Source organism: Salvelinus fontinalis, chromosome 5 (assembly GCF_029448725.1).
Source record: "Salvelinus fontinalis isolate EN_2023a chromosome 5, ASM2944872v1, whole genome shotgun sequence".
Taxonomy (NCBI): domain Eukaryota; kingdom Metazoa; phylum Chordata; class Actinopteri; order Salmoniformes; family Salmonidae; genus Salvelinus; species Salvelinus fontinalis.
This window is the reverse complement of record NC_074669.1, coordinates 41,876,755-41,901,859: the sequence shown is the minus strand read 5'-3', so window position 1 is coordinate 41,901,859 and position 25,105 is coordinate 41,876,755. Positions and strand designations below refer to the sequence as shown.

General features: G+C 41.9%; 3 protein-coding genes and 1 pseudogene across 9 annotated transcripts; 1 reads left to right on the top strand and 3 right to left on the bottom strand.

The window, feature by feature from the left end:
• LOC129855612 (acidic leucine-rich nuclear phosphoprotein 32 family member B-like) overlaps positions 1-4,299 on the bottom strand; it is a 26,301-nt pseudogene extending 22,002 nt beyond the window's left edge.
• Positions 4,300-4,872: 573 nt separating this feature from the next.
• trmo (tRNA methyltransferase O) lies at positions 4,873-9,407 on the bottom strand. Of its 2 annotated transcripts, XM_055923458.1 has the most exons (6): positions 9,131-9,407; positions 8,854-8,999; positions 8,373-8,547; positions 7,942-8,099; positions 6,986-7,633; positions 4,873-5,279 (listed from the first exon to the last, which is right to left on the bottom strand). In XM_055923458.1, the coding sequence occupies exons 1-6, from the start codon at positions 9,214-9,216 to the stop codon at positions 5,047-5,049; spliced, it is 1,446 nt and encodes a 481-aa protein (XP_055779433.1). In that variant the 5' UTR covers positions 9,217-9,407; the 3' UTR covers positions 4,873-5,046. The 2 variants fall into 2 exon arrangements, with proteins under 2 accessions (XP_055779433.1, XP_055779434.1); XM_055923459.1 differs by lacking the exon at positions 8,854-8,999.
• A 297-nt stretch (positions 9,408-9,704) lies between these two features.
• hemgn (hemogen) lies at positions 9,705-18,532 on the bottom strand. Of its 3 annotated transcripts, none has more exons than XM_055923470.1 (5): positions 18,313-18,532; positions 12,491-12,562; positions 11,442-11,532; positions 10,406-10,884; positions 9,705-10,233 (listed from the first exon to the last, which is right to left on the bottom strand). In XM_055923470.1, the coding sequence occupies exons 1-5, from the start codon at positions 18,359-18,361 to the stop codon at positions 10,118-10,120; spliced, it is 807 nt and encodes a 268-aa protein (XP_055779445.1). In that variant the 5' UTR covers positions 18,362-18,532; the 3' UTR covers positions 9,705-10,117. The 3 variants fall into 3 exon arrangements, with proteins under 3 accessions (XP_055779445.1, XP_055779446.1, XP_055779447.1); XM_055923471.1 differs by having other exon boundaries at positions 11,454-11,532; positions 18,313-18,530; XM_055923472.1 differs by lacking the exon at positions 18,313-18,532 and adding an exon at positions 18,044-18,304.
• On the top strand, positions 16,301-21,056 carry LOC129855614 (acidic leucine-rich nuclear phosphoprotein 32 family member B-like). Of its 4 annotated transcripts, none has more exons than XM_055923475.1 (7): positions 16,301-16,535; positions 18,830-18,979; positions 19,328-19,450; positions 19,716-19,902; positions 20,508-20,605; positions 20,699-20,762; positions 20,878-21,056. In XM_055923475.1, exons 1-7 carry the CDS (start codon positions 16,482-16,484, stop codon positions 20,961-20,963), a joined length of 762 nt encoding a protein of 253 aa, XP_055779450.1. In that variant the 5' UTR covers positions 16,301-16,481; the 3' UTR covers positions 20,964-21,056. The 4 variants fall into 4 exon arrangements, with proteins under 4 accessions (XP_055779450.1, XP_055779449.1, XP_055779448.1 ...); XM_055923474.1 differs by having other exon boundaries at positions 16,304-16,535; positions 20,505-20,605; positions 20,881-21,056; XM_055923473.1 differs by having other exon boundaries at positions 16,304-16,535; positions 20,505-20,605.
• The last annotated feature ends 4,049 nt before the right edge of the window (positions 21,057-25,105 follow it).

The window sequence follows — 25,105 nt, the reverse complement described above, 5'->3', positions numbered from 1 at the left end:
CCTCAACTAACCTATACCCCCGCACACCGACTCAGTACCACCTGTATATAGAATCGTTATTGTGTTACTTTTTATACATTTTCACTTACATTTTTTAACTTTAGTTTATTTGGTAAATATTTTCTTAATTCTTCTTGAACTGACCTGTTGGTTAAGGGCTTATAAGTAAGCATTTCACAGTAAGGTCTACACTTGTTTTATTCGGCCCATGTGTCAAATAAAGTTATATTTGATTTGAGCATGAAAAACCCAGCAGCGTTGCAATTCTTGACACAAACCGATGTGCCTGGCACCTACTACCATACCCAGTTCAAAGACACTTACATTTTTGTTTTTCTCTTTCACCCTCAATGGCACAAAAAGACAGCGTGTCTCAATGGTCTCATGGCTCAACAATCCTTCTTTAACCTGTCTCCTCACCTTCATCTACACTGATTGGAGTGGATTTAACAAGTGACAACATGGGATCATAGCCTTCACCTGGTCAGCCTCATGGAAAGAACAGGTGTTCCTACTGTTTTGTATATACACTCTGTGTGTATGGGTCCTTCTATAAATAAAGGGGGCCAACGTATGACATCACGCCTGAAGAATGAAAAAGATTAACAGCATTTCTATGCCTTAATAACAAACATTCGCTGACCGCTCCCAACAACAGATGCGGTAAAGAGGTCAATCGTACTTAAGGCTATTGTTTGTTGTTGAGGTAAAATCGGAGTATAATACTTATATGATGTCAACCCCAATACATTCATGTCATCGTCACCAATCAACGTAATTAGTTACAACCGACTGACTACCACCGATTTCTGTATGCTAGCTAGGCTAACCAGTTTATATGAACGGGAGTTAGAAGTGACTGCTAAATGCAAAGTTCTAAGTCTGAAAAGGGACAACTTTTAAACGTTATACAGCGAAAACAGACAAATATATCAAAATCGGACCTGATTTGACGAATATCCACTTTGTTAGATCAGATTTGTTGAATGTGCGAAAATCTGGTCAATGTTGGAACGCAGTGTGTTCCATTGACTCCTTTACCTTATCTACACAGGCGGTGTTTTTCCACTCCTCATGTGCCCGCCGTCTGCTGCAATAGCCCATCCGTGACAAGGATCGACGAGTTGTGCATTCAGAGATGCAGTTTTGCACACCACTGTTGTACTGCGCCGTTATTTGTTTAATTGTAGCCCGCCTGTTAGTTTGCACGATTCTTTCCAATCTCCTTCGACCTCTCTTATCAACGAGCTGTTTACGCCCACTGGACTGGCGCTGACTGGATGTTTTTTGTTTGTCGCGCCATTCTCGGTAAACCACAGACACCGTAGTGCGTGAAAAGCCCAGGAGGGCGGCCGTTTGTGATATACTGGACCCTGCGCGCCTGGAACCGACGATCATACCACGCTCAAAGTCCCTTAGATCTCTCTTTTTACCCATTCTAATGTTAAATTGAATAGTTAAGCTGGATACCCGTCTGTCTGCTTTATAAAGCAAGCCACTGCCACGTGACTCACTGTCTGTAGGAGCAATCCATTTTCGGAAATGGGGTGGTGTATGTAACAATCTACGGTCGGGAGAGTATTAGGGCCAAGTGAAGAGAAACAAATGACACTTTACAAAAATATAAAACACAACATGGAAAGTGTTGGTCCCATGTTTCATGAGCTGAAATTCAAGAGTCCAGAAATGTTCCATATGCACAAAATGCATATTTCTCTCAAATAGTGTGCTCAAATTTGTTTACATCTCTGTTAGTGAGCAATTTATCCTTTGTCAAGATAATCCATCCACCTGACAGGTGTGGCATAACAAGAAGATGATTAAATAGCATGATCATTGCACCTTGTGCTGGGGACAATAAAAGGCCACTAAAATGTGCAGTTGTCACACAACACAATGTCACAAATTTTGAGGGAGAATGCTGTGCGTGCCACTGTTGAAATGCCTGACTTAGATGACCTGGTGAAATTATACTTTAGAATGTATTTATCTGTATTTATTTAACTAGGCAAGTCAGTTGGAAGGTGTCCCTTCCACTGGACAATTGAGCTAACGTAGGCTAATGCGATTAGCATGAGGTTGTAAGTAACAAGAACATTTCCCAGGACATAGACATATCTGATATTGGCAGAAAGCTTAAATTCTTGTTAATCTAATTGCACTGTCCAATTTACAGTAGCTATTACAGTGAAACAATACAATACTATTGTAGCGGGAGACTGTACAATTTTGAACATAAAAAGTTATTAACAAACAAATTTGCCATATTTGGGCAGTCTTGATACAAAATTTGAACAGAAATGCAATGGTTCATTGGATCAGGCTAAAACTTTGCACATACACTGTTGCCATCTAGTGGCCAAAATGTATATTGAACCTGGGCTGGAATAATACATTATGGCCCTTTTCTTGCATTTCAAAGATGGTACAAATAAAATACAAAAGAACGGTTGTTTTTTTCCTTTGTATTATCTTTTGCCTATGTATGTTATGTTGTGAATTTGAACATGAACTATGCTCTTATTTAAGATTACTGTTTTTCGTACGATGTACCCAGTGATTAATGAAAACTTGCTCGGTAGGTCTATGTCCTCATTGTGGTTTTACAGACGTGTTTAATACGTCTTATTTACACACTTTATTCAAATATTTATGAAATGCATATTGTTATATTTGGTAGCACTTATTTGTTTTTCCTTCGCCTCAACCCCTTTCGATGCGTGTAACTGATGTGGGTGGGGCTAGGTCTACATAAGGGTGCTATTTTTTTTGTTACTCACGAAAAGCTCTGACGAAGGCCGTGAGGCCGATAGGTAAGCTTATTAAAGATCAGTGATATTATCAAGAGCAGTGTGCGGTTTCCTTTTTCCTTCATCTTGTTCAACTGTTACCATGCACCTGCAAAAAAGATTGCTCAGATGTGCGAGTGCCTTTTGAATTTTGAATGATCTTTTACCAGATCTATTGTGTTATATTCTCCTACATTCCTTTCACATTTCCACAAACTTCAAAGTGTTTCCTTTCAAATGGTACCAAGAATATGCATATCCCTGCTTCAAGGCCTGAGCTATAGGCAGTTAGAGGCGAAAATTGAAAAAAAGGGGCGGATCCTTAAGAGGTTTAACTAACTATTTAGCAGTCTTATGGCTTGGGGGTAGAAGCTGTTCAGGGTGCTGCTGGTTCCAGACTTGGTCTATCGGTACCACTTGCCGTGTGGTAGCCGAAAGAACAGTCTGACTTGGGAGGCAGGAGTCTGACATTTTTGGGGGCCTTTCTCTGAGACCGCCTAGTATAGACGTCCTGGATGGCAGTGAGCTGCTCTCAATTGTACAGCTGTATAACCTTTTAAGGATCTGAAGGCCTTTGCCAAATCTTTTCAGCCTCCTGAGCGGGAAGAGGCATTGTCGTGCCCTCTACACAACTGTGTTGGTGTGTTTGGACCATGATAGATCTTTAAAGGCTCTGCATGGTCAATCGGACATCTGCAGTGGCCGTACACTATTTACTGCCATGTGGCCTCCGCAGAAGTCAGGGCGTTCATACTTCTTGTGCTTCATAGAGCAGAGCTCTTGTGAAACAAGTTGTCAAGGAAGTGAGTTTCTGTTTATACAGCACCTCCCGCCACCACCTACCATCAACCAATCATGTCAACGCGGAGCTATACGGAGCCTTAGGCATTGTTACAACATTTGGGAGATGCAAGGCGATATGGTACAGAGCTTGATTTGGCCTCCGGAGGCTCCGCAATTATGTCAAACCCTCCGGATCGCAAATACAGAGTAGGCATAAATTGGCTTTAAGTGATGTGGACACCGAGGAACTATTTGTTTGATTTTCATACAAAATACAAAACATTGAAACATTCCAAGACAAGTTGTATACAAAAACAAACTTTTAGGGAGATGTCAGGTCTCATCTGCATCTAATCCTCACATCAATGCATCTGTCCCACTCGATGATTAGAATTAACGTTTTAATACAGACACAGCAGGTCATTGATAGGACCGTTACCTACCTGAGCCGCGTACCACAGCACCATGTGATCGTGCTTGTCGACAGAGTCATAGTCCAGTGCTTGGAGGATGAAGTCAGCCTTTAATATAGCCTGGTGGAGATTCAGTGGTCCCATTGCTTCTTAGGCAATTCAAGTCAACTAGTGAAGGCGTTGTTATTGTTGTTTTCTCTCTGTTCACTGAACTCTTTACATCCGATTTAACAACACACTATTCATTAGTTGTAATTTGCTGACCTTAAAAACATCGTCTCCTCAAACGAAAATACCCACTGTGTGTGTGACTCCGAGCCTCCAACTCTCTCTCACACACACACACTCACAAGAATACAAAGTAGTAGTGTGAAAGAGTGATTTGCTGTTGCTATTGGAAAGGGGAGTGGTTCTAGTAGTAAATCTATGCCATGCAATGGAAGGCCCACTATATCCAACAATGACAAGTTGACCAATCCCACAGACTGTTGTCACACTGGATATAGACAGAGGGCAATTAAGTTCCCAATATAAATCCCTGAATTTAAAACACTTTATACTGGACATTGGATTACTAAAACTGAGAGGTTGACAAAGGTCAAGGGAAATACTGGAAGCAATTTTGGAATCCATATCCTATCATTGCGGAGTCGATATTAAAACTGTGCAACAATCTAACTTAGATAGTAAAGGCGTGTTCACTACCTTTACTAAACAGAACTCAACCGTAAAGATTCCATCTGATAAGTGATAGTGTGCACTGCAGTGTACTGAGGTGCTCTCTTCCAGCCTAGAGGTGCTTGGAATAAATACTCTATAATGTAACTTACTTAGTCAAATAAAGTGGTACGATCATACGGTATAACCAACCATTTCAACAAGCACTCTATCTTCAGAGGAAAAATGAACAAATCCATGTTTTAATAACAGTTGTTTATAACATTGCATTTATTTAAATATTTATATTTTCTCAGATTCACCTGTAAAACAATTCTTGAGAGCTGATTCCAAAATCAATCCATAGAACCAGAACCATTAGGATCATATAGAACCTGAACCATTCAGCTGGCCAGCTCTTTTCCAACGGCCACGAGTCTGACCCGGAGCACCTCAGCGAAGCCCTGTCCGAACCAGCAGGTGATGTCTGCCGTGTCCAAGGTGAAGAAGAAGAGTCTGTCCTTACAGCGGCTCCTCCGATACACTGACCTGGGGTCAGCAGATAGGATCCCTCTGATGGCGGCCGCAGCCTCTTTTGGACCACGCAGGAACCGGAACCTGGGTCGGTCACGGGATTCTAGAGAAACGGGGACATTCATAGAGGAAGAAGCCAGGAACATAGATCTACTTTAACGATTATGGCAAATGGATGACGGAGAAACAGTACTTTTTTTAATACCGTTGACTTTAGTTTGGTAGGATAGTTTAGGCATGAGATGCAATGGTATCTATACAAACCCGCTGCAAAAATAATTGACACCACAATGGAGCTCTCTGGTGGATGAATGCACAACTCAGTCCTTTTAAAAAGCAATAAAGCTCTCAACTCAACCTCAGCTCGGGGAGAATTACAGTGAATTCGGAAAGTACTTCCGACCCCTTGACTTTTTCCACATTTTGTTACGTTACAGCCTTATTATAAAAATGGATTGAATTGTGTATGACATTTACATAAGTATTCAGACCCTTTAATCAGTACTTTGTTGAAGCACCTTGGGCAGTGTTTACAGTCTTGATTCTTCTTGGCTATGACGCTACAATCTTGGCACACCTGTATTTGGGGAGTCTATCCCATTCTTCTCTGCAAATCCTCTCAAGCTCTGTCAGGTTGGATGGGGAGCGTCGCTGCACAGCTATTTTCAGGTCTCTCCAGAGATGTTTGATCGGGTTCAAGTCCGGGCTCCGGCTGGGCCAATCAAGGACATTCAGAGACTTGTCCCAAAGCTACTCCTGTGTTGTCTTGGCTGTGTGCTTAGGGTCATTTTCCTGTTGGAAGGTGAACCTTCGCCCCAGTCTGAGGTCCTGAGCAGGTTTTCATCAAGGATCTCTCTCCCAGTCCCTGACGCTGAAAAACATCCCCACAGGATGCTGCCACCACCATGCTTCACCGTAGGGATGGTGCCAGGTTTCCTCCAGACATGACGCTTGGCATTCAGGCCAAAGAGTTCAATCTTGGTTTCATCAGACCAGAGAATCTTGTTTCTCATGGTCTGAGAGTCCTTTAGGTGCCTTTTGGCAAACTCCAAACGGGCTATCATGTGCCTTTTACAAAGGAGTGGCTTCCGTCTGGCCACTCTACCATAAAGGCCTGATTGGTGGAGTGCTGCAGAGATGGTTGTCCTTCTGGAAGGTTCTACCATCTCCACAGAGGAACTCTTGAAGTCTGTCAGAGTGACCATCGGGTTCTTGGTCACCCACCTGACCAAGGTTCTTCTCCCCAGATTGCTCAGTTTTGCCGAGCGTCCAGATCTAGGAAGAGTCTTGGTGGTTCCAAACTTCTTCCATTTAAGAATGATTGAGGCCACTGTGTTCTTGGAGACCTTCAATGCTGCAGAAATGTTTTGGTACCCTTCCCCAGGTCTGTGCCTCGACACAATCATGTGTCGGAGCTCTACGGACAATCCCTGACATGCACTGTCAACTGTGGGACCTTATATAGAAAGGTGTGTGCCTTTCCAAATCATGTCCAATCAATTGAATTTACCACAGGTGGACTCCAATCAAGTTGTAGAAACATCTCAAGGATGATAAATGGAAACAGGATGCGCCTGAGCTCAATTTCGAGTCTCATAGCAAAGGGTATGAATGTTTATGGAAATAAGCCATTTAAAAAAATATATATACATTTTCCAAAAAAATATACCTGTTTTCGCTTTGTCATTATGGAGTAGTTTGAGGATTTAAAAAAATGTAAAATGTAATCCATTTTAGAATAAGGCTGTAATGTAACAAAATATGGAAAAAGTCAAGGGGTCTGAATACTTTCCCAATGCATAGGCTTACCTGTATTGATGGGGGCAAGGAACTCCCCCAGCTCTCTCTCTGCATGGGGGGTGAAGCGCACCTCCAGACTGGTCACAGGAGGCTCCCTGATCCAGCCAGCGATGGTGCTGTAGGCCTCTTCCCCATAGCAAGGCCTAGCACTATACTCCACTAGCTCCAATGGCTTGGCTTTAGGGCCATCTGAAGCCTGAGACTTTCCTACAGAGCTCCCCAGAGTGAGGCGGTCATGTCCCTCGCTGATGTAGGCTTTGAGCTCCCCCAGCACAGTGGTGAGGTCTTTGCCCAGGGCTTTCGGAGCAGAAGAGCTGGAGGCATCGCCTGGATGGAGGATGTGAACTTTGGATTTGCCTTTTGAGTAGAGTATTCTGGGGTCTGCGCTATGACTATCCCGTCTCTCAACCCCCAAGTCCAACTGGGGATCAACAGTACAGGAGAACGAAGCAACTGAGTCTGAATGCATCGTCTCCACACTGGTGGTCCCCTCTTCTGATGGTCCACTGGCGCTCTCAGGTTGGACGCCAGAGTCATAAGTATCCGTGTCAATGTCCAGTCTACTGTGTGGGGAGTCATAGTCAGAGATGTAGGGTTTGATATCGAGAACAGGGGTGCCTGCGATCATGTCTATCTCACTCAGATGAAGTGTGTCACCTTAAAGTAGAAAGTGAACTGTTTATTTCATAAAATACACCAATCCACATAGCAGGCAGTTCGACACTGAACAATAGTGTGCCTATGGCTTAGCAATTATGGGAACAATAAGGCTAAGCATACCTGCAATAATGTCGGACACACACACAAACTCACTCTCTCACACACACAATGTACTGCTCAATCTGAAATGAGACTCTGCAACATTCTGGGGATTATATATTTGGGGACGCACCTTTAGACGAAGCACCGTCCCACTGCGCAGAAGAGCAAAGCAATTTGAGCTGTTTTTGGCGACTGATACTAACCTGTGACTCTGTCCAGCTTGGCCAGGGTCAGACCCAGGGCGTTGGGCCGGTGGGGGCTACGTGTGGAGTACACCCCAACCCTCTGGCCGTTCAGTCTGGGTGGCTTCACCTTAGCCTTATAACTCAGGTGGCCGTTCTTATGGAACAGGAAGATGACCCTGGAAATGGAATGAGTGAAAGCAGGCTAATGTATTTATTGTACAAGTGTAGACACATTGGGAATATTGGGATGTAAGTTGATCAAAGCAGTTTATGACTAAGAAAATGATTGTGACATCCTTGATACGTTTAGCTAATGAGAGAACTGTCTTTGCAAAAAATACAGATTGTTTTATGTAGTACTGACATTGCTACCTTCTTAAACAGCCTTAAGTTTAGCTAGCTACCCCCTCTACTAAGTTTGGCTCCCTATCCCAGTCTCTAGTACGTACCAGACATGAGAGTAGTTGTCCAGGCCGACCAGTGAGTGTTCAGGGTTGTTGAAGACACTCTGCTGGATCTGAAGGGTGGCCCTGGAGGGCCCACATATGGTTGGCTGTCTGGGGGTGCCATTCTTCACTGAGAAACAGGAGCTGATGTAACCTATGGGGACTGTCTGGATGGTCCCTGTGAAGGAGAAATTGGCATTTTCAAACAATGATTAAAGGTCCATTATCTAGCTTTGTGCCAGACCAAACATATTTCAGATAGAAATGCAAACTATAGATCATGTCATTCTCATAAAAAATTATTCTCATTGGAAGCAAGTCTGAAGTCTGGAAGCAAGTTTGTGTGCGATATTTCTATATTGAATAGAAGTTCTAATTAAGTGCCAGTCAGATAAAGCTAAACAATGATCAATGATCAAGACAAGTTATGCAGGGAAGATATGAGAGGGATATAAGCGAGAAATCGAGTGCCTTAGCCAGCTACCTTTCTCAAGTGAATTCTGTGTCTCTAGTTCTGCCTGTGGCCCCGGCTGACTCTTTGGAGATCGACTCTGGCCAATGTGTGTCAAAGCAGACTGGAGAGATGTCATGTGTTTTCGATGAGAACGAACAGCACTGTCCAACAATTGCCTGGGTGGGGGGGGACATTTTAATACCTGTGTTGGTCAGCAGCATATAGTCAGTATGTAATACGAATAACGACTTAGCTAGATGTTTTTTTTTCAAGATGCCATGCTTTACATTATGCATTAATTTCATACCTGAGATTCTTGATTTCTTTTCGCATGACAGATATCTGCTGGTTGAGTTTGTTGACATGCTCGGTACAGTTGCAAGTGGCAGACATTTTGATAGTGTCTTGATTGCTTTGCTAGTTTGTCATTGATTAGATTAAATAATCAGAATTCATACAATAACATCTGATAATGTTGTAAAATATCAGAGATTGTTTATGCTGCCTAACAAAAGTACACATCTCTGCCGAAATGCTTCCGCACATGTGTGTCGTCATTTCGAGCTGGCCAACCAGCAACTTACTAATGGAAAGCGGTGACTGACTGCTGTAGCAAGCATGCGCAAATGATTATGTAAATTGTGAAGCAAAACATCAAACTCGTGTCCTGTTGGAGAGTTATGAATGAAACTCGTAGAAATAACTATTTTTCATGGTTGTCAGTTTAGAGAAATGTCAAAACAACATGTGTACTGTAATATTGAATATATATAATGACTCCTTCGAGATTGTTTCACTACTGTAAAAGGACAGCAGAGGGTAGTATTGACGAACTGAGACTTGTTCTTGTTTTGTAGATGATCATAACAAGGAGACAGTCATATTATCAACAAAGCATCACACCTTTATTATCATAGCGCTTATCTCAAATAAACCATTGGTATAAAAAAAAAATCACAATTAGAAAACACAGTTACCAGAAATGATTAAATACAAATGTATTTTCAAATGCTGCCATATTTAGCTTGTACAAATCATTTATTAAATACAGACAGTGCAGTTCTTGCAACATAACAAATTTAGACACCATTCATGAAGCAAAAATAAATAAATCCATGGGTAGGTTTAAAGCTGGAATTCATGCATTTCGTTGTACATAACATTTCGTATCCATACTCTATGAGTTAACCAGTAAGGCAAAACTGCATCACCTCTCAAATGCACATGTTGACAGAATAGATTACTAAGCATGTAATCTGTCTGTGTGCTATCAGAGGCCAGATCTGAGTGGATTTCAGAAGAAGTTTCTTGGTGGATGATCTTGTGAAGGAGCACCAGTGTAGAACCTGGGGAACGTAGAGAACACTCTATTCTGTTCAGGCACATTGACAGACGGCTCCTCACTTGAACCTATGACAGAAAGGTGGTTAGTTTAACATTTCTGATTATACTATATGTGACAAGATCATATCCCTCACAGCTAGATAACATCCCAATGAGCTCTTTGGCCAGCCACTTCAGTATATTCAGAAGTCAAGTACATGACTGCAAAGAGACATCAATTAATTGATGCCATTAGTACCTTGATCAGTGCCCTGGTTGTTTTGAGATGGAGGGATGTCTTCCTTCTCATCAGGACCCAAGTCCTCAATCAGCACCTGGTCCAGGGTGTCACTACCCTGGTCACTGCCTTCTGTGTACAGGGTCTCCAACAGGGATGGTGCAGGGGCAGTAACAGGGTTATACATTGGAGAAGGGGCAACAACAGGCACAGGAGCAGGGGCAAGGATAGGGATAGGGGCTGGGACGGGGGGAACATACGCCGGTAGTGATTCTGGCGGGCTAGGGTCCACCGGAAGGAATGGGGATAGTGAGATCAAGGTAGGGGCAGGGGTGACTTCCACTGGTTTGGACATCACCTTTACAATGACAGCCTCCTGTTCTGGCTCTTCCTGGGAAGCCGGGAGCTCCGGTGTTGGATCAGTCTTCCTCGGCCTTCCCCGTCTTCCCGAGCTACTCTTCTCCTCTCTTCCCCTCGCTCTCTTCCTCCTGCTCTCTACCCTGATGTCACACAAATAGAAATGTAGTCGTGGGTCGTCATTATACACTTCCCCGCAACTGGAATGTTTACACTTTGCAGCTGATTACGTTGATAAGCTTGGCGATATTCATTCATGCATTGTTGATAGTGCAAAGTCCTTGATCTAAATGTGAGGTGCCAATAGTTGGAAACGCCTAAGCAACCTTTGGTTTCCTCTTGCTTCATATTGGACAATATGGGCTGGAAGACCGATAGGCAGCCAAATATGATCATTATCAAATATATTGTTTCATGTACACAACTTTATTTATGCATGTACAACACATCTATTACTATTTTCTGGTCTTACATTCTTTAAACATAAAGTCATGTTATTATTTAAGCACGTAAGCAAGCACTAGAGTAAGCCAATAAGGACAACGGGCTTGGCAGCTGTATTGAAGCCCACATAGTCCACTCAAGTTACTAGTTAAACACATTTGTCGGCTGAAGCACAAAACCGTCATTAGTGGTTCAAATCTAAGCCTCTTCCTCTTCCATTACTAGTTCTGCACCTCTTCTTAATGTCTACATTTACCCATAAACCCACTGGTTAATCGCCTTCTCCTCAGCCTCTGCCTTTCTTTTCTTGAGAAGGTCTCTGTCTCTTAGCCGCCGCTGGATCCCACCTGTAACACCGACCAACATACACCAGTCAGCCAGTCAGTTAGCTATCAACAACAGACAGGACACTTCACTCTCATTCCTCATTTGAATTCTATTACATCAATTGTCAGAGTGTAAGACACATTTAGTAAATATCGTAATAAACTGACAATGGTTCAATAAAAATTGGGTTACTTAGGCACTTTCATTATGATTTTGTTCACTGTCCTCTCTGTACTTGATCAATTACTGGTTTATGCTGTGGTAACAAAACTCTCTCCATATTTGAATGCTCCAGTAGTTTATGCTGTTGTATGATTTGTGTCAGAAATTGACTGCAAAACCAATGCAGTTATGTAGCAGCAGTTGTATAAACCATCAGCATACCAAAGTATAGGATGATAGCACATATTATACCATGGCATTGTTGAATACTCCATTCTGATTGGCTTGAAGGGCATTCTAGAGCGTGCATGATTTCCCTATAACTCACTCTATATTTGCACGGTAGAATTCAATGGCTATAGTTCATTTTTACATTGTTTGAGCTGCTTTTGAAAGAAAAAGTTGAATTGAAAACAGTATTGTATAGGATGATTAGTACATGTTAGTACATGGTGTCTGGGACTACAAACATACAGTATTAGACACAAACAGACTTATGTCTGGACACAGACAGAGAACATCTACAGTAAAATTGTCTTCCAAATACATGTTCCTATTGAGTTGCAATCATCTTAGTGGTACATCTGTTTGGACAGATCAACCATCAGTAAGTCCTTTGTGACCCAGTTTGCAGCAAAATACATTGGCAGGAATATGCATGAATAGAGCCAATGTTAACAACTAAAAGGACACTATGACATACTAATACTAGGACTAAGATAGTAACCTTTTCCAGAGAACAGTGGTACATCTGAGAAATAATTGGATATTTCACTATAAAACACAGAATAGAGACCATGTTCAGAGGTCATTTACCTTGGTGATCATTGGGATTTTTATATTCCAACTCTGGTTTCTCTTTATCGAACGTCCCCTCCATTTTGCCTCCTGTAGAAATTAATGTAACTTGTTGAGAAGGGCAAGCGAGCAGAGAGGGGTAAAAACGTTGAGAAAAAATGATGTCTGTTTGCAAGTCCCGCCCCCCCAAAAATCATTATCTGGTTAACCATTACCATAGCCCTGGAAGAGTTCTTATGGCTCAGCTCTTATCGTATTTGTAAAGGTGGAGGAGTTGGCACAAAACGGGCATAAAAAAGCAGGCCATGTTGCTGGCTGTGTGTGTGTGTATATGTGTGTGTGTGTGTGTGTGTGTGTGTGTGTGTGTGTGTGTGTGTGTGTGTGTGTGTGTGTGTGTGTGTGTGCGAGAGAGAGAGAGTTGTCATGGGGCTACCTATACAGATGTGTGTGTCTGAGAATAGCAAGCAGCACAGTATAAATAAAAGGTGTGGAGTGTGTCACTGGTGCTCAGGAGAGAGAATGACTGAATTCAGGCAATTTCTCCCTCGGTGTTATGCAATATCCAGTGAGTGATATGAGAAGGAGCACAGTAGGGTTCAACAAGAGAAAATAAAGCCCAGGGGGACTGAGGCAGACAGTGTAGGTAGGCTAGCTAGCTGTGAGTCAACGCTTCTGGGATAGACTGTGTGCAGCTCGTTAGAAGGGTATAGCCATAGACATGCACACATTCCGGAAGGCTCCACACCGACCCTACATAGATACAGTGTTTGACTTGGACTGAAAAAGGTGCCGCCCGGTACTCACTTTGGGTGACGATACTGTTTATATTTAGGTGCAGAAGTTCAACAATACTTTTGAGCTAGTATTCTTTAAGAGGAACAGGAGCTCAAGCAGTAGAACATTTGAGGTGCCGATACTCAGCTCTGGGGAGCTCCTGCCCAAGTCAAACACTGAATACATAGTCTACATACTTTAGGCCATGTAGAGTGCGGAGAAAATGTATCCTATATACCAGATTCACTGGAACTACAGTATACATTCCTATAAGTTGGAAAGTAAACACAATGTCCTCCAATCCATTCACTGAATACTATCTAGTCTGACAAAAAGATAACTTTATGGCTGTTGTTTTTTCTTTCTCACAAAGGAAGAACATTGACACAAAACCTTGAAATACCGGCATGTTTTGTTTTGAATCTGGCGGCAAAAGTAGCACCCCTACCCTGCGCCTCAGGGTCTTCCACAGTAGAGTGGAGGCATAACCATCTTATCTCATCGCAAGGGAGCTGCTCATTCTCTGGGCGTGTTCTCAATCTTCTCCCTGCACATTGAAGCCTCGGCTTGCTGTGTCTGAGCCAGTGAGCCTCTCTGGAAGCCACTGCTTCACTAAGAGCAAATAAGACTCAACTGCCTATCAGTCTTCAGTCAGGCACAGTGCTACTAAGAGGCCCTATACTTGATTACTGTACTTAGTGTCAAATAGAATTTTTCTCAAACAATAATTTTACATCAACTTAGTAGACGGCCAAGTACTTTGTTAGCCATTGAAAATACGAAGTAAACCATAGCCTAAACAGTTAATTATGGGAGACTAGCAACTTCCAATGCAAGGCCACAAAGAGTACTGCCCTACAAATAATCTATGGACTACCAGATATGTGACACCTCCTCTATTTTCATCTTCAGCTTTGGAGGGGAGTTTGACAATGACACTTATGCAGAACATGCAAAGCAATAGTAGATCAACCAAAAAAGTTACTCAATGTGCAACAAATGAGGACACACACACCTCCACAAAACTACCTTGAAAAATGCATGTTGAGGAAAATCAGTTTGCTGGGATCCTGCTGTCAAAATCAAAGCAACTAACACACTAACAATTCCATAGATATTATACTCAGCCAATTCACAATAATGTACCCCCTTCTGTCTCTTTAAGTGGCAATCTGCACTTGCTACATCCATTTCTGGATGTATAAATTAATGATATGTACCCATTGATTCTTGAAGAATATAATTTATAAATGCCTCATGAGCTTAGTTCAACTATCCTACCCCATCAGAACCCAAAATATAAGCTTTTTTTACTCCAATGTTTGTAAACTAAGTAGCCTCAAAACATGTTTAAAATTATAATTTTGATTTCATGGCTGGTCAGTCCTTGCATCCATACCTGTCTATGAATTGAGAGTGGTTACATTTCTCCCTCAGCCGTTTACTAAAACAGGGGCAGCGAAAAAACACTCTGTTATTGTTTCCACTGCTGATTGCCCCTTTAAAGGCTTGCACATATTTCTAAGCAATCGATTAGATAAGCAGATACAGTCAGAGGAGAAAAGTCACCCACACACACCCATAATGCATAATAACCTCATCATTTTGAGGAGGTTGTACAAAGACATTGCAGTGCCCTCTCCTGGTAAATACTTTCTATTACTGATTACCATGTTCAAAACATGGTTGAAATATACAGCATAGTACAGTAGGGCCTGTAATGGTATTTATTTTAGCAACTTCCATAGTTGCATTCATATCCAAGATACAAAACTGCTGTTTTCATGTTTTACATATTGTGATTTAAAAGCTGTGATTACAATTTTACAAATGTTACCACCATATTAATTAAAATCCACACCAAAATAGAAACACATAGCTATCTCAAGCATAGTAGTTGTATAGGTACCGTTAGTCTTGAATAGGACACACGTTGGTGACCTGACTAGATCCTACGAAAGGCTTTTGTAGAGATGCACTTAGAGATGCAAGAGACTCTTTCATTGAAAAAAAAAAAATGTAAATAAATAAATTGGCTTGTTGATGAATATCAATTTTCACTAAGGTAATTTGTTGCTGGTTCATAATTGCCATAGGTGTAAGTGTTTCTTGTTCTGACAGAGAGAGAAGGTGCTCTTTGGTGGTAGCGGGAGGCACACTGGTGTGTTCTTCTGCTTCAGGGATCTTGCGTCTCTATGCAGGAAGCGTAAGGGAGAAGTACCCCATCATGGTGTGCATATACAATGCTCGCTTCACTGTAAACCAAATAAACGCACTCTACCTACTGGTTCTAATAAAAGGGCAAATTGTATGAGATTGTCGGGCATCTTCATATTGCTTGAGATGCTGATTATTGATAAATGAAATAAGTGTACACACATTAAATAGGGTGTAATGTTTATTGAGCATACGTACATTAGGACAACAATGTCATGTGTTTAGGTTACGTTGAAATGTACTGATAAACAAAGAATGCTTTGAAACTAATTTGCCGCTGCCTTGTCAACAGGTATCTTATTAATTAATTTCAAAATAAGGCCTTTTAAATAATACAATAATTAGGTGGTTGCTTGGGTTTGTCCTGTTTTACACATGTACCAGTGTGAATTATACACATGTGAAATGGAAATGTACTTTTGGCATATCCCAAATCCCCCTGAGACACCCTCGAAGAGTGGGGTCAAGGCTGGGAGGAGGGGAGCTCAAACGTCTCTGCTGTAGATGTTTGAATAAAGTAAATAATAGTCCTGTTTCATTGTTTTTTTCTTTAGCAATTTTGCAATGATTTCTGATTATGTAATCAATTGATTTATTAAATAGGTTTCAAATAATCTCCGAATTACAGAATGTTACAAACGGGTTATTTTTATAAAAATAATCAAATAAAAAGACTAACAAAATACATTTGTTTGAACTTAGAATTGTACATAATACATCACTTTTCCCCCCAGAAATAAATCGCACCCAAGTTGTTTCATGGCAGCGTCATGTTTTGTGACTGCAATGCCTGTTTAACGGCAGTGAGCGTTTCTGACCAGAGATGGCGCTATTGAGAATATATTTTGTTTTAGTCCCGTTTCCCTCCATGGTTTCTCCTCTCCGCGGGTAACTTGGCGTTTGGCTCAGTTCATTATACAGTCCCATATTCTTCCTCCATTAGGGCATCTCTCTGCCTTTGGACTGAATATAAATTACACCGACACACAAGAGAAAAGTTCAACTTTCGTAGGGCGAGATGGACATGAAAAAGAGGATCCACTTGGAACTAAGAAACAGGACCCCATCTGATGTAAGTCGTGCCTTTTAAACCAAACCTTTAGTTTTCTGGCTAGCTTGCTACTTTTTTGCTTTCCAAGTGACCTGTGTAGCTAATGGTGACCACATGGGCTTAATGTTTCTCATTTATTAATAGAGCAGAAAATACTTAACTGTAACAAGCTACATTACACTGTCCCCGTTGGGGCGTGAGGGGGAACAAGACAATATTCAATCGTTACTTTCGAAAGGCGATTATTTTTGCTTTCTGGCATTATTGCAGTGTTAACAGTTTCACGTTCACTGGGTAGATGTTGCACACACACGGTTCGAATGCAACAACGTTGTCTCAATTATTTGTTAACTTCTACATCTGTGTTGTAGGATACGTTTTTCCACGATGCGTTAGACATTGACGGAGTGGTTTATTTTATATAGACCTTGGTAGCCATGTTTGTTGCTAGCATAAATTCTAAAATGGGGCGCCCTTTATTACAATGCACTTAAATCCACAACAATAATCAAAAATTAAGTTTATACCCCATGCCCCTACTTTTGTGATATCATTCATGAGATCACGGGTGGCTTCTTTTCGACATTTTCCACGAATGGGGTAGGGACACATTAGATAGCTAGCTAGCAAGCAAACAAAATTAGTCATTAACGTTTGTTCTCACGACTCATGTACATCTTGTAGGCTACAACTGCTACTATTACATCCCCTTTTCTCAAGCTAGTAATGTAACGTTTATATTACTTGCTAAGAATCAACTGGAGTTGAGGGAATTAGCCAGCTACAATGTCGCCGATGATCTAACGTTGCATGCCTACCCTAACGTTCCGTCAAATATTATTGTTCGACTTGAGATTCATAAACTAAATAATTTCCCGCAAATTAAAGCTGATTTGTTACAATGTTGCTAATTCGCAGCGTCCAGCGAATGTTTGGTTCCCGCCATATTATTCACCACAACTACCACGAAAGCAAACGAAATACTTATTGAAACTGGCAAACCTCCACTTTCAGATTCGGTATTTTGTATTTTAATAATTTAAAATGTCTAATGCTTAGGTTACCGACAATCTCCGAATAACGTGTTGGTCGTCGGCTCGTGCAATAGCCTGCCTGAATGACACGAGACAGAGGAAACTGCGTTCGGTGCGTGGGTTGCTAAAACTCGACGTTGACGCTCTCTGGTTTTCATGCAAACATTGATAAAAGTATTCTACATTGAAAGTTAATTTTAAGGGATGATTTTACGTAATTACTGCATGTAAACAGTCATCCATCTCCGGAGAGTTTAGAGAACTCTGCATACTGTATCTCAGGAATCGCCATGTTGTCATTCTGCCGTCTTTGAAGCTCTGGAGAAATGAGGCTCCATCTTTGTTTGACTAATTTCCGTTCTGAATATTTCCTTCGACGTTGTTTACGAAACGGTGATATAATGTAACAAACTGTCATATCGGTCGTTCGCTCGACGACTAGGCGATCCATTTCCCCAATAAATTAGATTTTAAAATAAAAAAGTGCGTCTTTACATGGTATATTCGCAATCCTTTCCATTGCTGTAGGGTAGGTAATGGCGGGCAGTCAGGCTTCTCTTGCAGGTCCTCAACTGCACAGCAGCGCTTAAAAGGGCAATGGCTAGCCTGTAGCGAGCTTGCTAACAAAAAGCATTGCATGTGTCATTAGTGACTGAACAGCGGGCAAGTGAAGGTAGAACTGTATTGTGCGGTTCTTCCTCGTGGCAGCTGGTTTAAAGAAACAACCGCGGTGCCTCGACATAAAACATCATGCAACCAAATACCTTTATTGGTGACTCCACTCGACAGCCTTATCAATGTTTCACTTTTCATCAATGTTTCACTTTGCCAATGTGCAAATCATGATATTTGACGTTCAGCGTTAACTTTCTTCAACCCTATTATCGAGTTTTGGTTGCGTAACGACTGTCCCTCACGTGAACTTTTTAAACGATGAGATTTTGTTGTGAGGAATTGAAAGGTTGCAAGTATTCATTCAAATCAGGAAAACGTCAGAATAACAACCACTCCTGTCATTGAGATCCATATTTTGTGTATTGACCTTTTTCAATCATGAAGTTTAGATTCAATCGTAGTTTTTGTTGTTGTATTAATGCCGCAAATGTTGTTGTCAACATGTAACCATTCTTAACAGATTTTCCCACACCATTTATGCATATATGCGTAAAATAACGCTTTTATAATATGTGTGCATCCTCAGTTTTTTTGTGTTTGTAGTGCATCTGTAAACAATGCATACATATGCTTTTCTTTGAATTACAATTTTACACATTTTTATAGGTACGAGAACTTGTCCTGGATAACTGCAGATCAAATGAAGGGAAAATTGAAGGTCTCACAGCAGAATTCGTCAATCTGGAATTCCTCAGTTTGATAAACGTTGGCCTAATCTCAGTCTCCAACCTTCCCAAACTTGGGAAACTCAAAAAGGTAATGTATTTTTTTTTACACAAGTTACTTGGTTACAGTATTGTAATGACCAGACTAGATCATACAGGAGCAATTGTCCAGACAGAAAAACGTTTTTTTGTTGACTCCTTCAAAAAAACGTACATTCTGCCTGGGGGGTATAGAAAGAGCCATTGCATGCATTCCTAATGGCAACCTATTCCATATATAGTGGACTATTGAGGGCCCTTGTCAAACGTAGTGCACTGTTATGTAAGGAATAGGGTTCCATTTAGGGCATAGTCATTGTTTTCTGAAAGACTGTTACTTGCTTGGGAGTTTTTTTGTTGTTGACAGAGGTGACTGATATGTCTTCACATTATGTTGCAGTTGGAACTCAGTGACAACAGAATCTCTGGTGGCCTTGACGTGCTAGCAGAGAAACTCCCCAACCTCACACATCTAAATCTAAGCGGGAACAAACTGAAAGACATCAGTACGTTGGAACCTTTGGTAGGTACACCAAACTCCCGGTAGAGCACAATACAGTGCGACACCATCTCATTGTCTCAGGCTATGCCTCAAATGACACTATTCCTTGTATAGTTGGCAGGCAGATTTGTTTTATACTAATTTCTGATTTGTTTCCCTATGTGGCTCTAGTCAAAATTTGTTTGCTAGCCTATATGGACAAAAGGTGTGCTCTAAAATCAAATTAGATTTATTCAGCCAGTGTTTTTTCACACCCTAATTACCCTACACCCATTTGGTCCCACAGAAAAAGCTGGACAGCCTGAAGTCTCTGGACCTGTTCAACTGTGAGGTGACCAACCTGAATGACTACAGGGAGAGTGTGTTCAAGCTGCTCCCTCAGCTCACCTACCTGGACGGGTACGACGTGGAGGACCGAGAGGCATCCGACTCGGACGGAGAGGTCGACGGTGTGGACGATGACGAGGATGAGGGTGGGCATCCATTTTTTTGTGTGTTTTGAGGGAATATGAGGAATGTGCAGATGTGAGTTGAATGGGGGTCTTCTGTAGCTCAGTTGTTAGCCCGTGACGCTTGCAACGTCAGGATAGTAGGTTCGATTCCCGGGATCACCCACACATAAAATGTATGCTTGCATGACTAAGTCACTTTGAATTAAAGCATCTGCTAAATGGCATATTATATATTACAATCCATATTAGTATATCGTGGGTGTTTTGTCATGCAAGGGAATTTTATTGTTTATTTGTACGGTTTGTTGGCATGTGATAACTGACAATGGATGTGATTAGATATTTATTAGGATCTTTTAGTCCTCAGTTGGACTAATCTACCAAGAGTCCTTAAACATAAAAATACAATTTGTAATATGATCACATTTTCACATAACACTGTTGCAAACAGACATAATACACTGACATTGACCAGATAAATACTCTTTAACACTCTGAAAACAGAGATTGATTCCTTCATCTACCATAGTCCTGCACAGCCTTCCAATGTATTATATCTATTTGCTCAGATAAATTATTCAATTGCTCTGAATCAAAATGTGATGTATTTATTTTGTTTTTAGAAGATGAGGAGGGAGAGGAGGAAGACTTTGATGAGGAGGATGATGATGATGAAGAGGGGGTAGAAGGAGAGGAGGAAGATGAGGTCAGCGCCGATGAGGAGGTAAACCTCTTTTTGGTTTGTTTGACTCAATAGTTTTAAAGATCAACAGGGGGTATATTGTTGATTCTGACCTGCTCTGTCCCTTCTTTCCAGGAGGAAGACCTTGGCATTGATGGTGAAGTTGAAGATGAGGAGGATGAGGACGAGGATGAAGAGGGTATGTCATTGTCATACTTTTTGTCACAAGCTCATGTCCGAAACTCATGTTAAAAAGTTTAACTTTGGGATACTTTACTAAGTACAGTGTAATAACTCTTTCTCACTTCCCCTAGAAGTTGAGGCTGTCAAAGGCGAGAAGAGAAAGCGAGAACCCGATGATGAAGATGACGATGATGATGATGACGAGGACGACGATTAAGAGCAAAAAACAAGAGCCTGTCAAGTTACCAACCCGTTCCCTCTCCACCCTTACACCCTGCCTACGCCACGTCTCTCCCCCAGCTTTGAGTCCCCGTGTTGGGAAAGACTGTACTGGATGGGTGGTCCGAGTGGAGCTGCCTGCTCCCGATGGAACCGAGAGCTATTCCCAAGGTTCTCAAGCAGCGCACCACTCCGCATTCCACAATTTCACTGTCAACTCCCCCTTTATGTATACCTGTGTGAGGACTTTGGGACTGGTATCTAGTTTTGGGTCTGTGCTTTTTAATATTTTGTTGGATGAACTCTGAATTTATATTTTATGTTGTTGAGTTTATTATTTCTTCCCCCTCTTCTTTTGTCTTTGTTTTACTTTTCGTTCCTTATCCCCCCCCCCCCCCCAATAAAATTATTGCTATAGCAGCTGTGTGATGAGCGAGCTATGATTTTGTGGCTGCCTGTTGCACAAATCAAGGTTGTAGCTACATTTTTACTTCCTGTATGACCAAACTACTTTGTAAATAAAATGTTACAATTTTGCGCTTTGCTCTCCTCCCGCCATACTTTTCTCTTGTCACATCTAGAGTTGAATGAATCTGAGTTAAGTGCAAGTCGTCTGTCTCACCCCCTGCTGATTGCAATAGGTTGCCTCAGTGGGAAAAGTCTGTAACTCGTTTTTATATTACTAGAATATTAATTTCCTTAAGGCCTCAGAATGGAACCTTCAAAGTCACTCTACAAGATGACATGTTGCACCTCATTTTATTATTTTGAATGGGAGGGAAGGAAAAAATGGGAAGATGTGAAATCCACTTTAACCCCAGAGCTGCCATGTGTTCGCACTTCTCTTTGTATGTTTGACTTTGAGAGTTGCAAAAGAGGTTATTGGTTCAATTCTAATTTGTTTCGCTTTGAGTGCTCCTAGAGTTTGAGGATTCTAGTGCCCAAAAGCCTGTTTTAGCATGTACAGCAGGACTTTCAGCATTTTGAAGTAGTCAACTGGGTGGGACTTCCTATGGCTTAAGGAAAGATCACAGAATTCCATCCAGGTCACCAGGAGGAATCAGCCAATGAATTAGACTTGTGAGTAAACATTCCATAACTGCAGATGGTAGTAAATTGTCAACCTTAAAATATGGCTGTGCAGTTGAGTATGTGCCTTCAATCCATGAGGTTATGGGTTCAAATCCCCATTTCCTGTTTTCTAGTGTATATTTACCGATGTCATATTTAAGAAAATAAGTATATTGAATGTGAAGGAGTCAGTGGCTCTGGCATAAGGATCTCCCCCCTAAGCAAGGGATTATAAAGTTGAACCTGGCTCTGGAGCAGGGTTGCCTTAACACTGCGGACTGCCACAGAGCGCATCAAGGCCACTGGGAGTGGCTGCATAACATAAGATGGCCAGAAAGTGGTGATGTTGTCCGGAAGGGTGCCATAAATGATCGAGTTCCCCCCTGGGGTGCCTGAACACTAACCAGCAGTGATTATGGGGATAAGTCCCCGGAAAAAAAGTTTACACTTAGTTTTAATAGGCAAAAAATGCTCTTAAAGAACAAAGTGTCTACTTTTTTCAGGGATTTTCCACCGTTACCTGTGCTGTACTCAGGAGGAGAGGAGACCCTAGGTATTCATAACCATTTTTTTTTGCGTAAATGCCACCACATTGCCCAGCTTGTAAACTCAGCAAAAAAAGAAACGTCCCCTTTTCATGACCCTGTCTTTCAAAGATAATTTGTAAAAATCCAAATAACTTCACAGATCGTCATTGTAAAGGGTGTAAACACTTTCCCATGCTTGTTCAATTAACCATAAACAATTAATGAACATGCACCTGGGGAACGGTCTTTAAGACACTAACAGCTTAAAGACGGTAGGCAATTAAGGTCACAGTTCTGAAAACTTAGGACACTAAAGAGAACTTTCTACTGACTCTGGAAAAACACCAAAAGAAAGATGCCCAGGGTCCCTGCTCATCTGCGTGAACGTGCCTTAGGCATGCTGCAAGGAGGCATGAGGTCTGCAGATGTGGCCAGTGCAATAAATTGCAATGTCCGTACTGTGAGATGCCTAAGACAGTGCTACAGGGAGACAGGATGGACAGCTGATCGTCCTCGCCGTGGCAGGCCACGTGTAACAACACCTGCACAGGATCAGTACATCCGAACATCACACCTGCGGGACATGTACAGGATGGCAACAACAACTGCCCGAGTTACACCAGGAACACACAATCCCTCCATCAGTGCTCAGACTGTCCGCAATAGTCTGAGAGAGGCTGGACTGAGAGCTTGTAGGCCTGTTGTAAGGCAGGTCCTCACCAGACATCACTGGCCCTATGGGCACAAACCCACCGTTGTTGGACCAGACAGGACTGGCAAAAAGTGCTCTTCACTGACGAGTCGCGGTTTTGTCTCACCAGGGGTGATGGTCGGATTCTCGTTTATCGTCGAAGGAATGAGCGTTACACCGAGGCCTGTACTCTGGAGTGGGATCGATTTGGAGATGGAGAGTCATGGTCTGGGGCGGTGTGTCACAGCATCATCGGACTGAGCTTGTTGTCATTGCAGGCAATCTTCTCAACGCTGTGCGTTACAGGGAAGACATCCTCCTCCCTCATGTGAAACCCTTCCTGCAGGCTCATCCTGACATGACAATGCCACCAGCCATACTGCTCGTTCTGTGTGTGATTTCCTTCGAGACAGGAATGTCAGTGTTCTGCCATGGCCAGCGAAGAGCCCGGATCTCAATCCCATTGAGCACGTCTGGGACCTGTTGGATCGGAGGGTGAGGGCTAGGGCCATTCCGCCCAGTAATGTCCGGGAACTTGCAGGTGCCTTGGTGGAAGAGTGGAGTAACATCTCACAGTAAGATCTGGCAAATCTGGTGCTGTCCATGAGGAGGAGATGCACTGTAGTACTTAATGCAGCTGGTGGCCACACCAGATACTGACTGTTACTTTTGATTTTGACCCCCCCTTTGTTCAGGGTCACATTATTAAATTTCTGTTAGTCACATGTCTGTGGAACTTGTTCAACTTATGTCTCAGTTGTTGAATCTTGTTGTGTTCATACAAATATTTACACATGTTAAGTTTGCTGAAAATAAACACAGTTGACTGTGAGAGGACATTTCTTTTTTTGCTGAGTTTATATGAACCTACAACCTTGTGCTCCAGGGGGACCAGCCTTTCCACAGGGTCAGATGCCCATTCACACTTCAAACTGTTCTCTGCATTCATTTGATATGAAGAAATGTTGAAATAGGGAAAAGAGGAGAGGGTTTGATAGAGGACTCATCTTTGTATCTGTGCCATGATAGTGTCTGTGACAGCATGAGCAGCGCCATTGAGGCTATCTCCATTTTAAAGAGGTACATTTTCTTATTCTGCATTGGCTGATTGCTCCCAACTTATAGGAAACCCTATAAGTTGGCTACTTTAAAATGGTGGAAGCCCTCAATGGCAATGTCCATGTTGAAACGGGTCATATCTGTAACCCAGAGGTAATCACTGTTGCTGCCTTAGCCAATCAGAGGGATAGTAGGGGAAGTGAAGGGAACAAATGACAATAGGCGTGGGGCAGAGACATTTGTATAGTGAGTACCGTGTGTCAGAGTAGTTTAGGTTGAGCTCAGATAGCGACCCTAGATTCGAAACGTCATCTGGCTAATTAGAAAAGCGATCCTTCTGTTTCTCACCACTGCACTGAATGCGGACCGTTCTCGCCTGCATTGGGACTCCCGCTCCAGAAGCCACACACACAAACACGAAGCACAGGCCTGCAACGTAGTAAAATGTATTACATTACAGAGCTCTGTACCCGTTTTTTAAAGGTTGCAACCGTTTTGACTGTTATTGAATGTGTATGCTTTTACATGTATGGTGAATGACAGTGATATGGTTTTAAGTCTATTGGTTGACTTGGTGCCATACTGACTGGTTTATGTTTACCCGCAATTTAATATCTTATATGATTTATGAATATGTCTATTTACTGAGAGAGGTGTTGCTTTTCCATACTTAATATAATTTCTGAAATGAGAAATGTTGCTGTGTGCATTTTGTTTCTGTGTGTCTGATAACGGGTCAGGTTAAACTAAGGGTATTTTAATAGGGAATTTGTATTTGTAGTTATTATGGAT

Excerpts from the sequence above, each read along its gene's own strand:
- trmo (XM_055923458.1), bottom strand. The coding sequence starts at position 9,216 with ATGTCTGCCACTTGCAACTGTACCGAGCATGTCAACAAACTCAACCAG. Across the intron at positions 9,000-9,130 it reads AAAGAAATCAAGAATCTCAG|GCAATTGTTGGACAGTGCTG; the intron begins GTATGAAATTAA and ends CCCCCCACCCAG. Across the intron at positions 7,634-7,941 it reads CAAGCTGGACAGAGTCACAG|GTGACACACTTCATCTGAGT; the intron begins GTTAGTATCAGT and ends TTCTACTTTAAG.
- LOC129855614 (XM_055923473.1), top strand. The coding sequence starts at position 16,482 with ATGGACATGAAAAAGAGGATCCACTTGGAACTAAGAAACAGGACCCCA. Across the intron at positions 16,536-18,829 it reads GAAACAGGACCCCATCTGAT|GTACGAGAACTTGTCCTGGA; the intron begins GTAAGTCGTGCC and ends ACATTTTTATAG. Across the intron at positions 18,980-19,327 it reads AACTTGGGAAACTCAAAAAG|TTGGAACTCAGTGACAACAG; the intron begins GTAATGTATTTT and ends ATTATGTTGCAG.
- hemgn (XM_055923470.1), bottom strand. The coding sequence starts at position 18,361 with ATGAAAAGTGAAACATTGATAAGGCTGTCGAGTGGAGTCACCAATAAA. Across the intron at positions 11,533-12,490 it reads AAATCCCAATGATCACCAAG|GTGGGATCCAGCGGCGGCTA; the intron begins GTAAATGACCTC and ends TCGGTGTTACAG. Across the intron at positions 10,885-11,441 it reads ATTAACCAGTGGGTTTATGG|GGTAGAGAGCAGGAGGAAGA; the intron begins GTAAATGTAGAC and ends GTGTGACATCAG.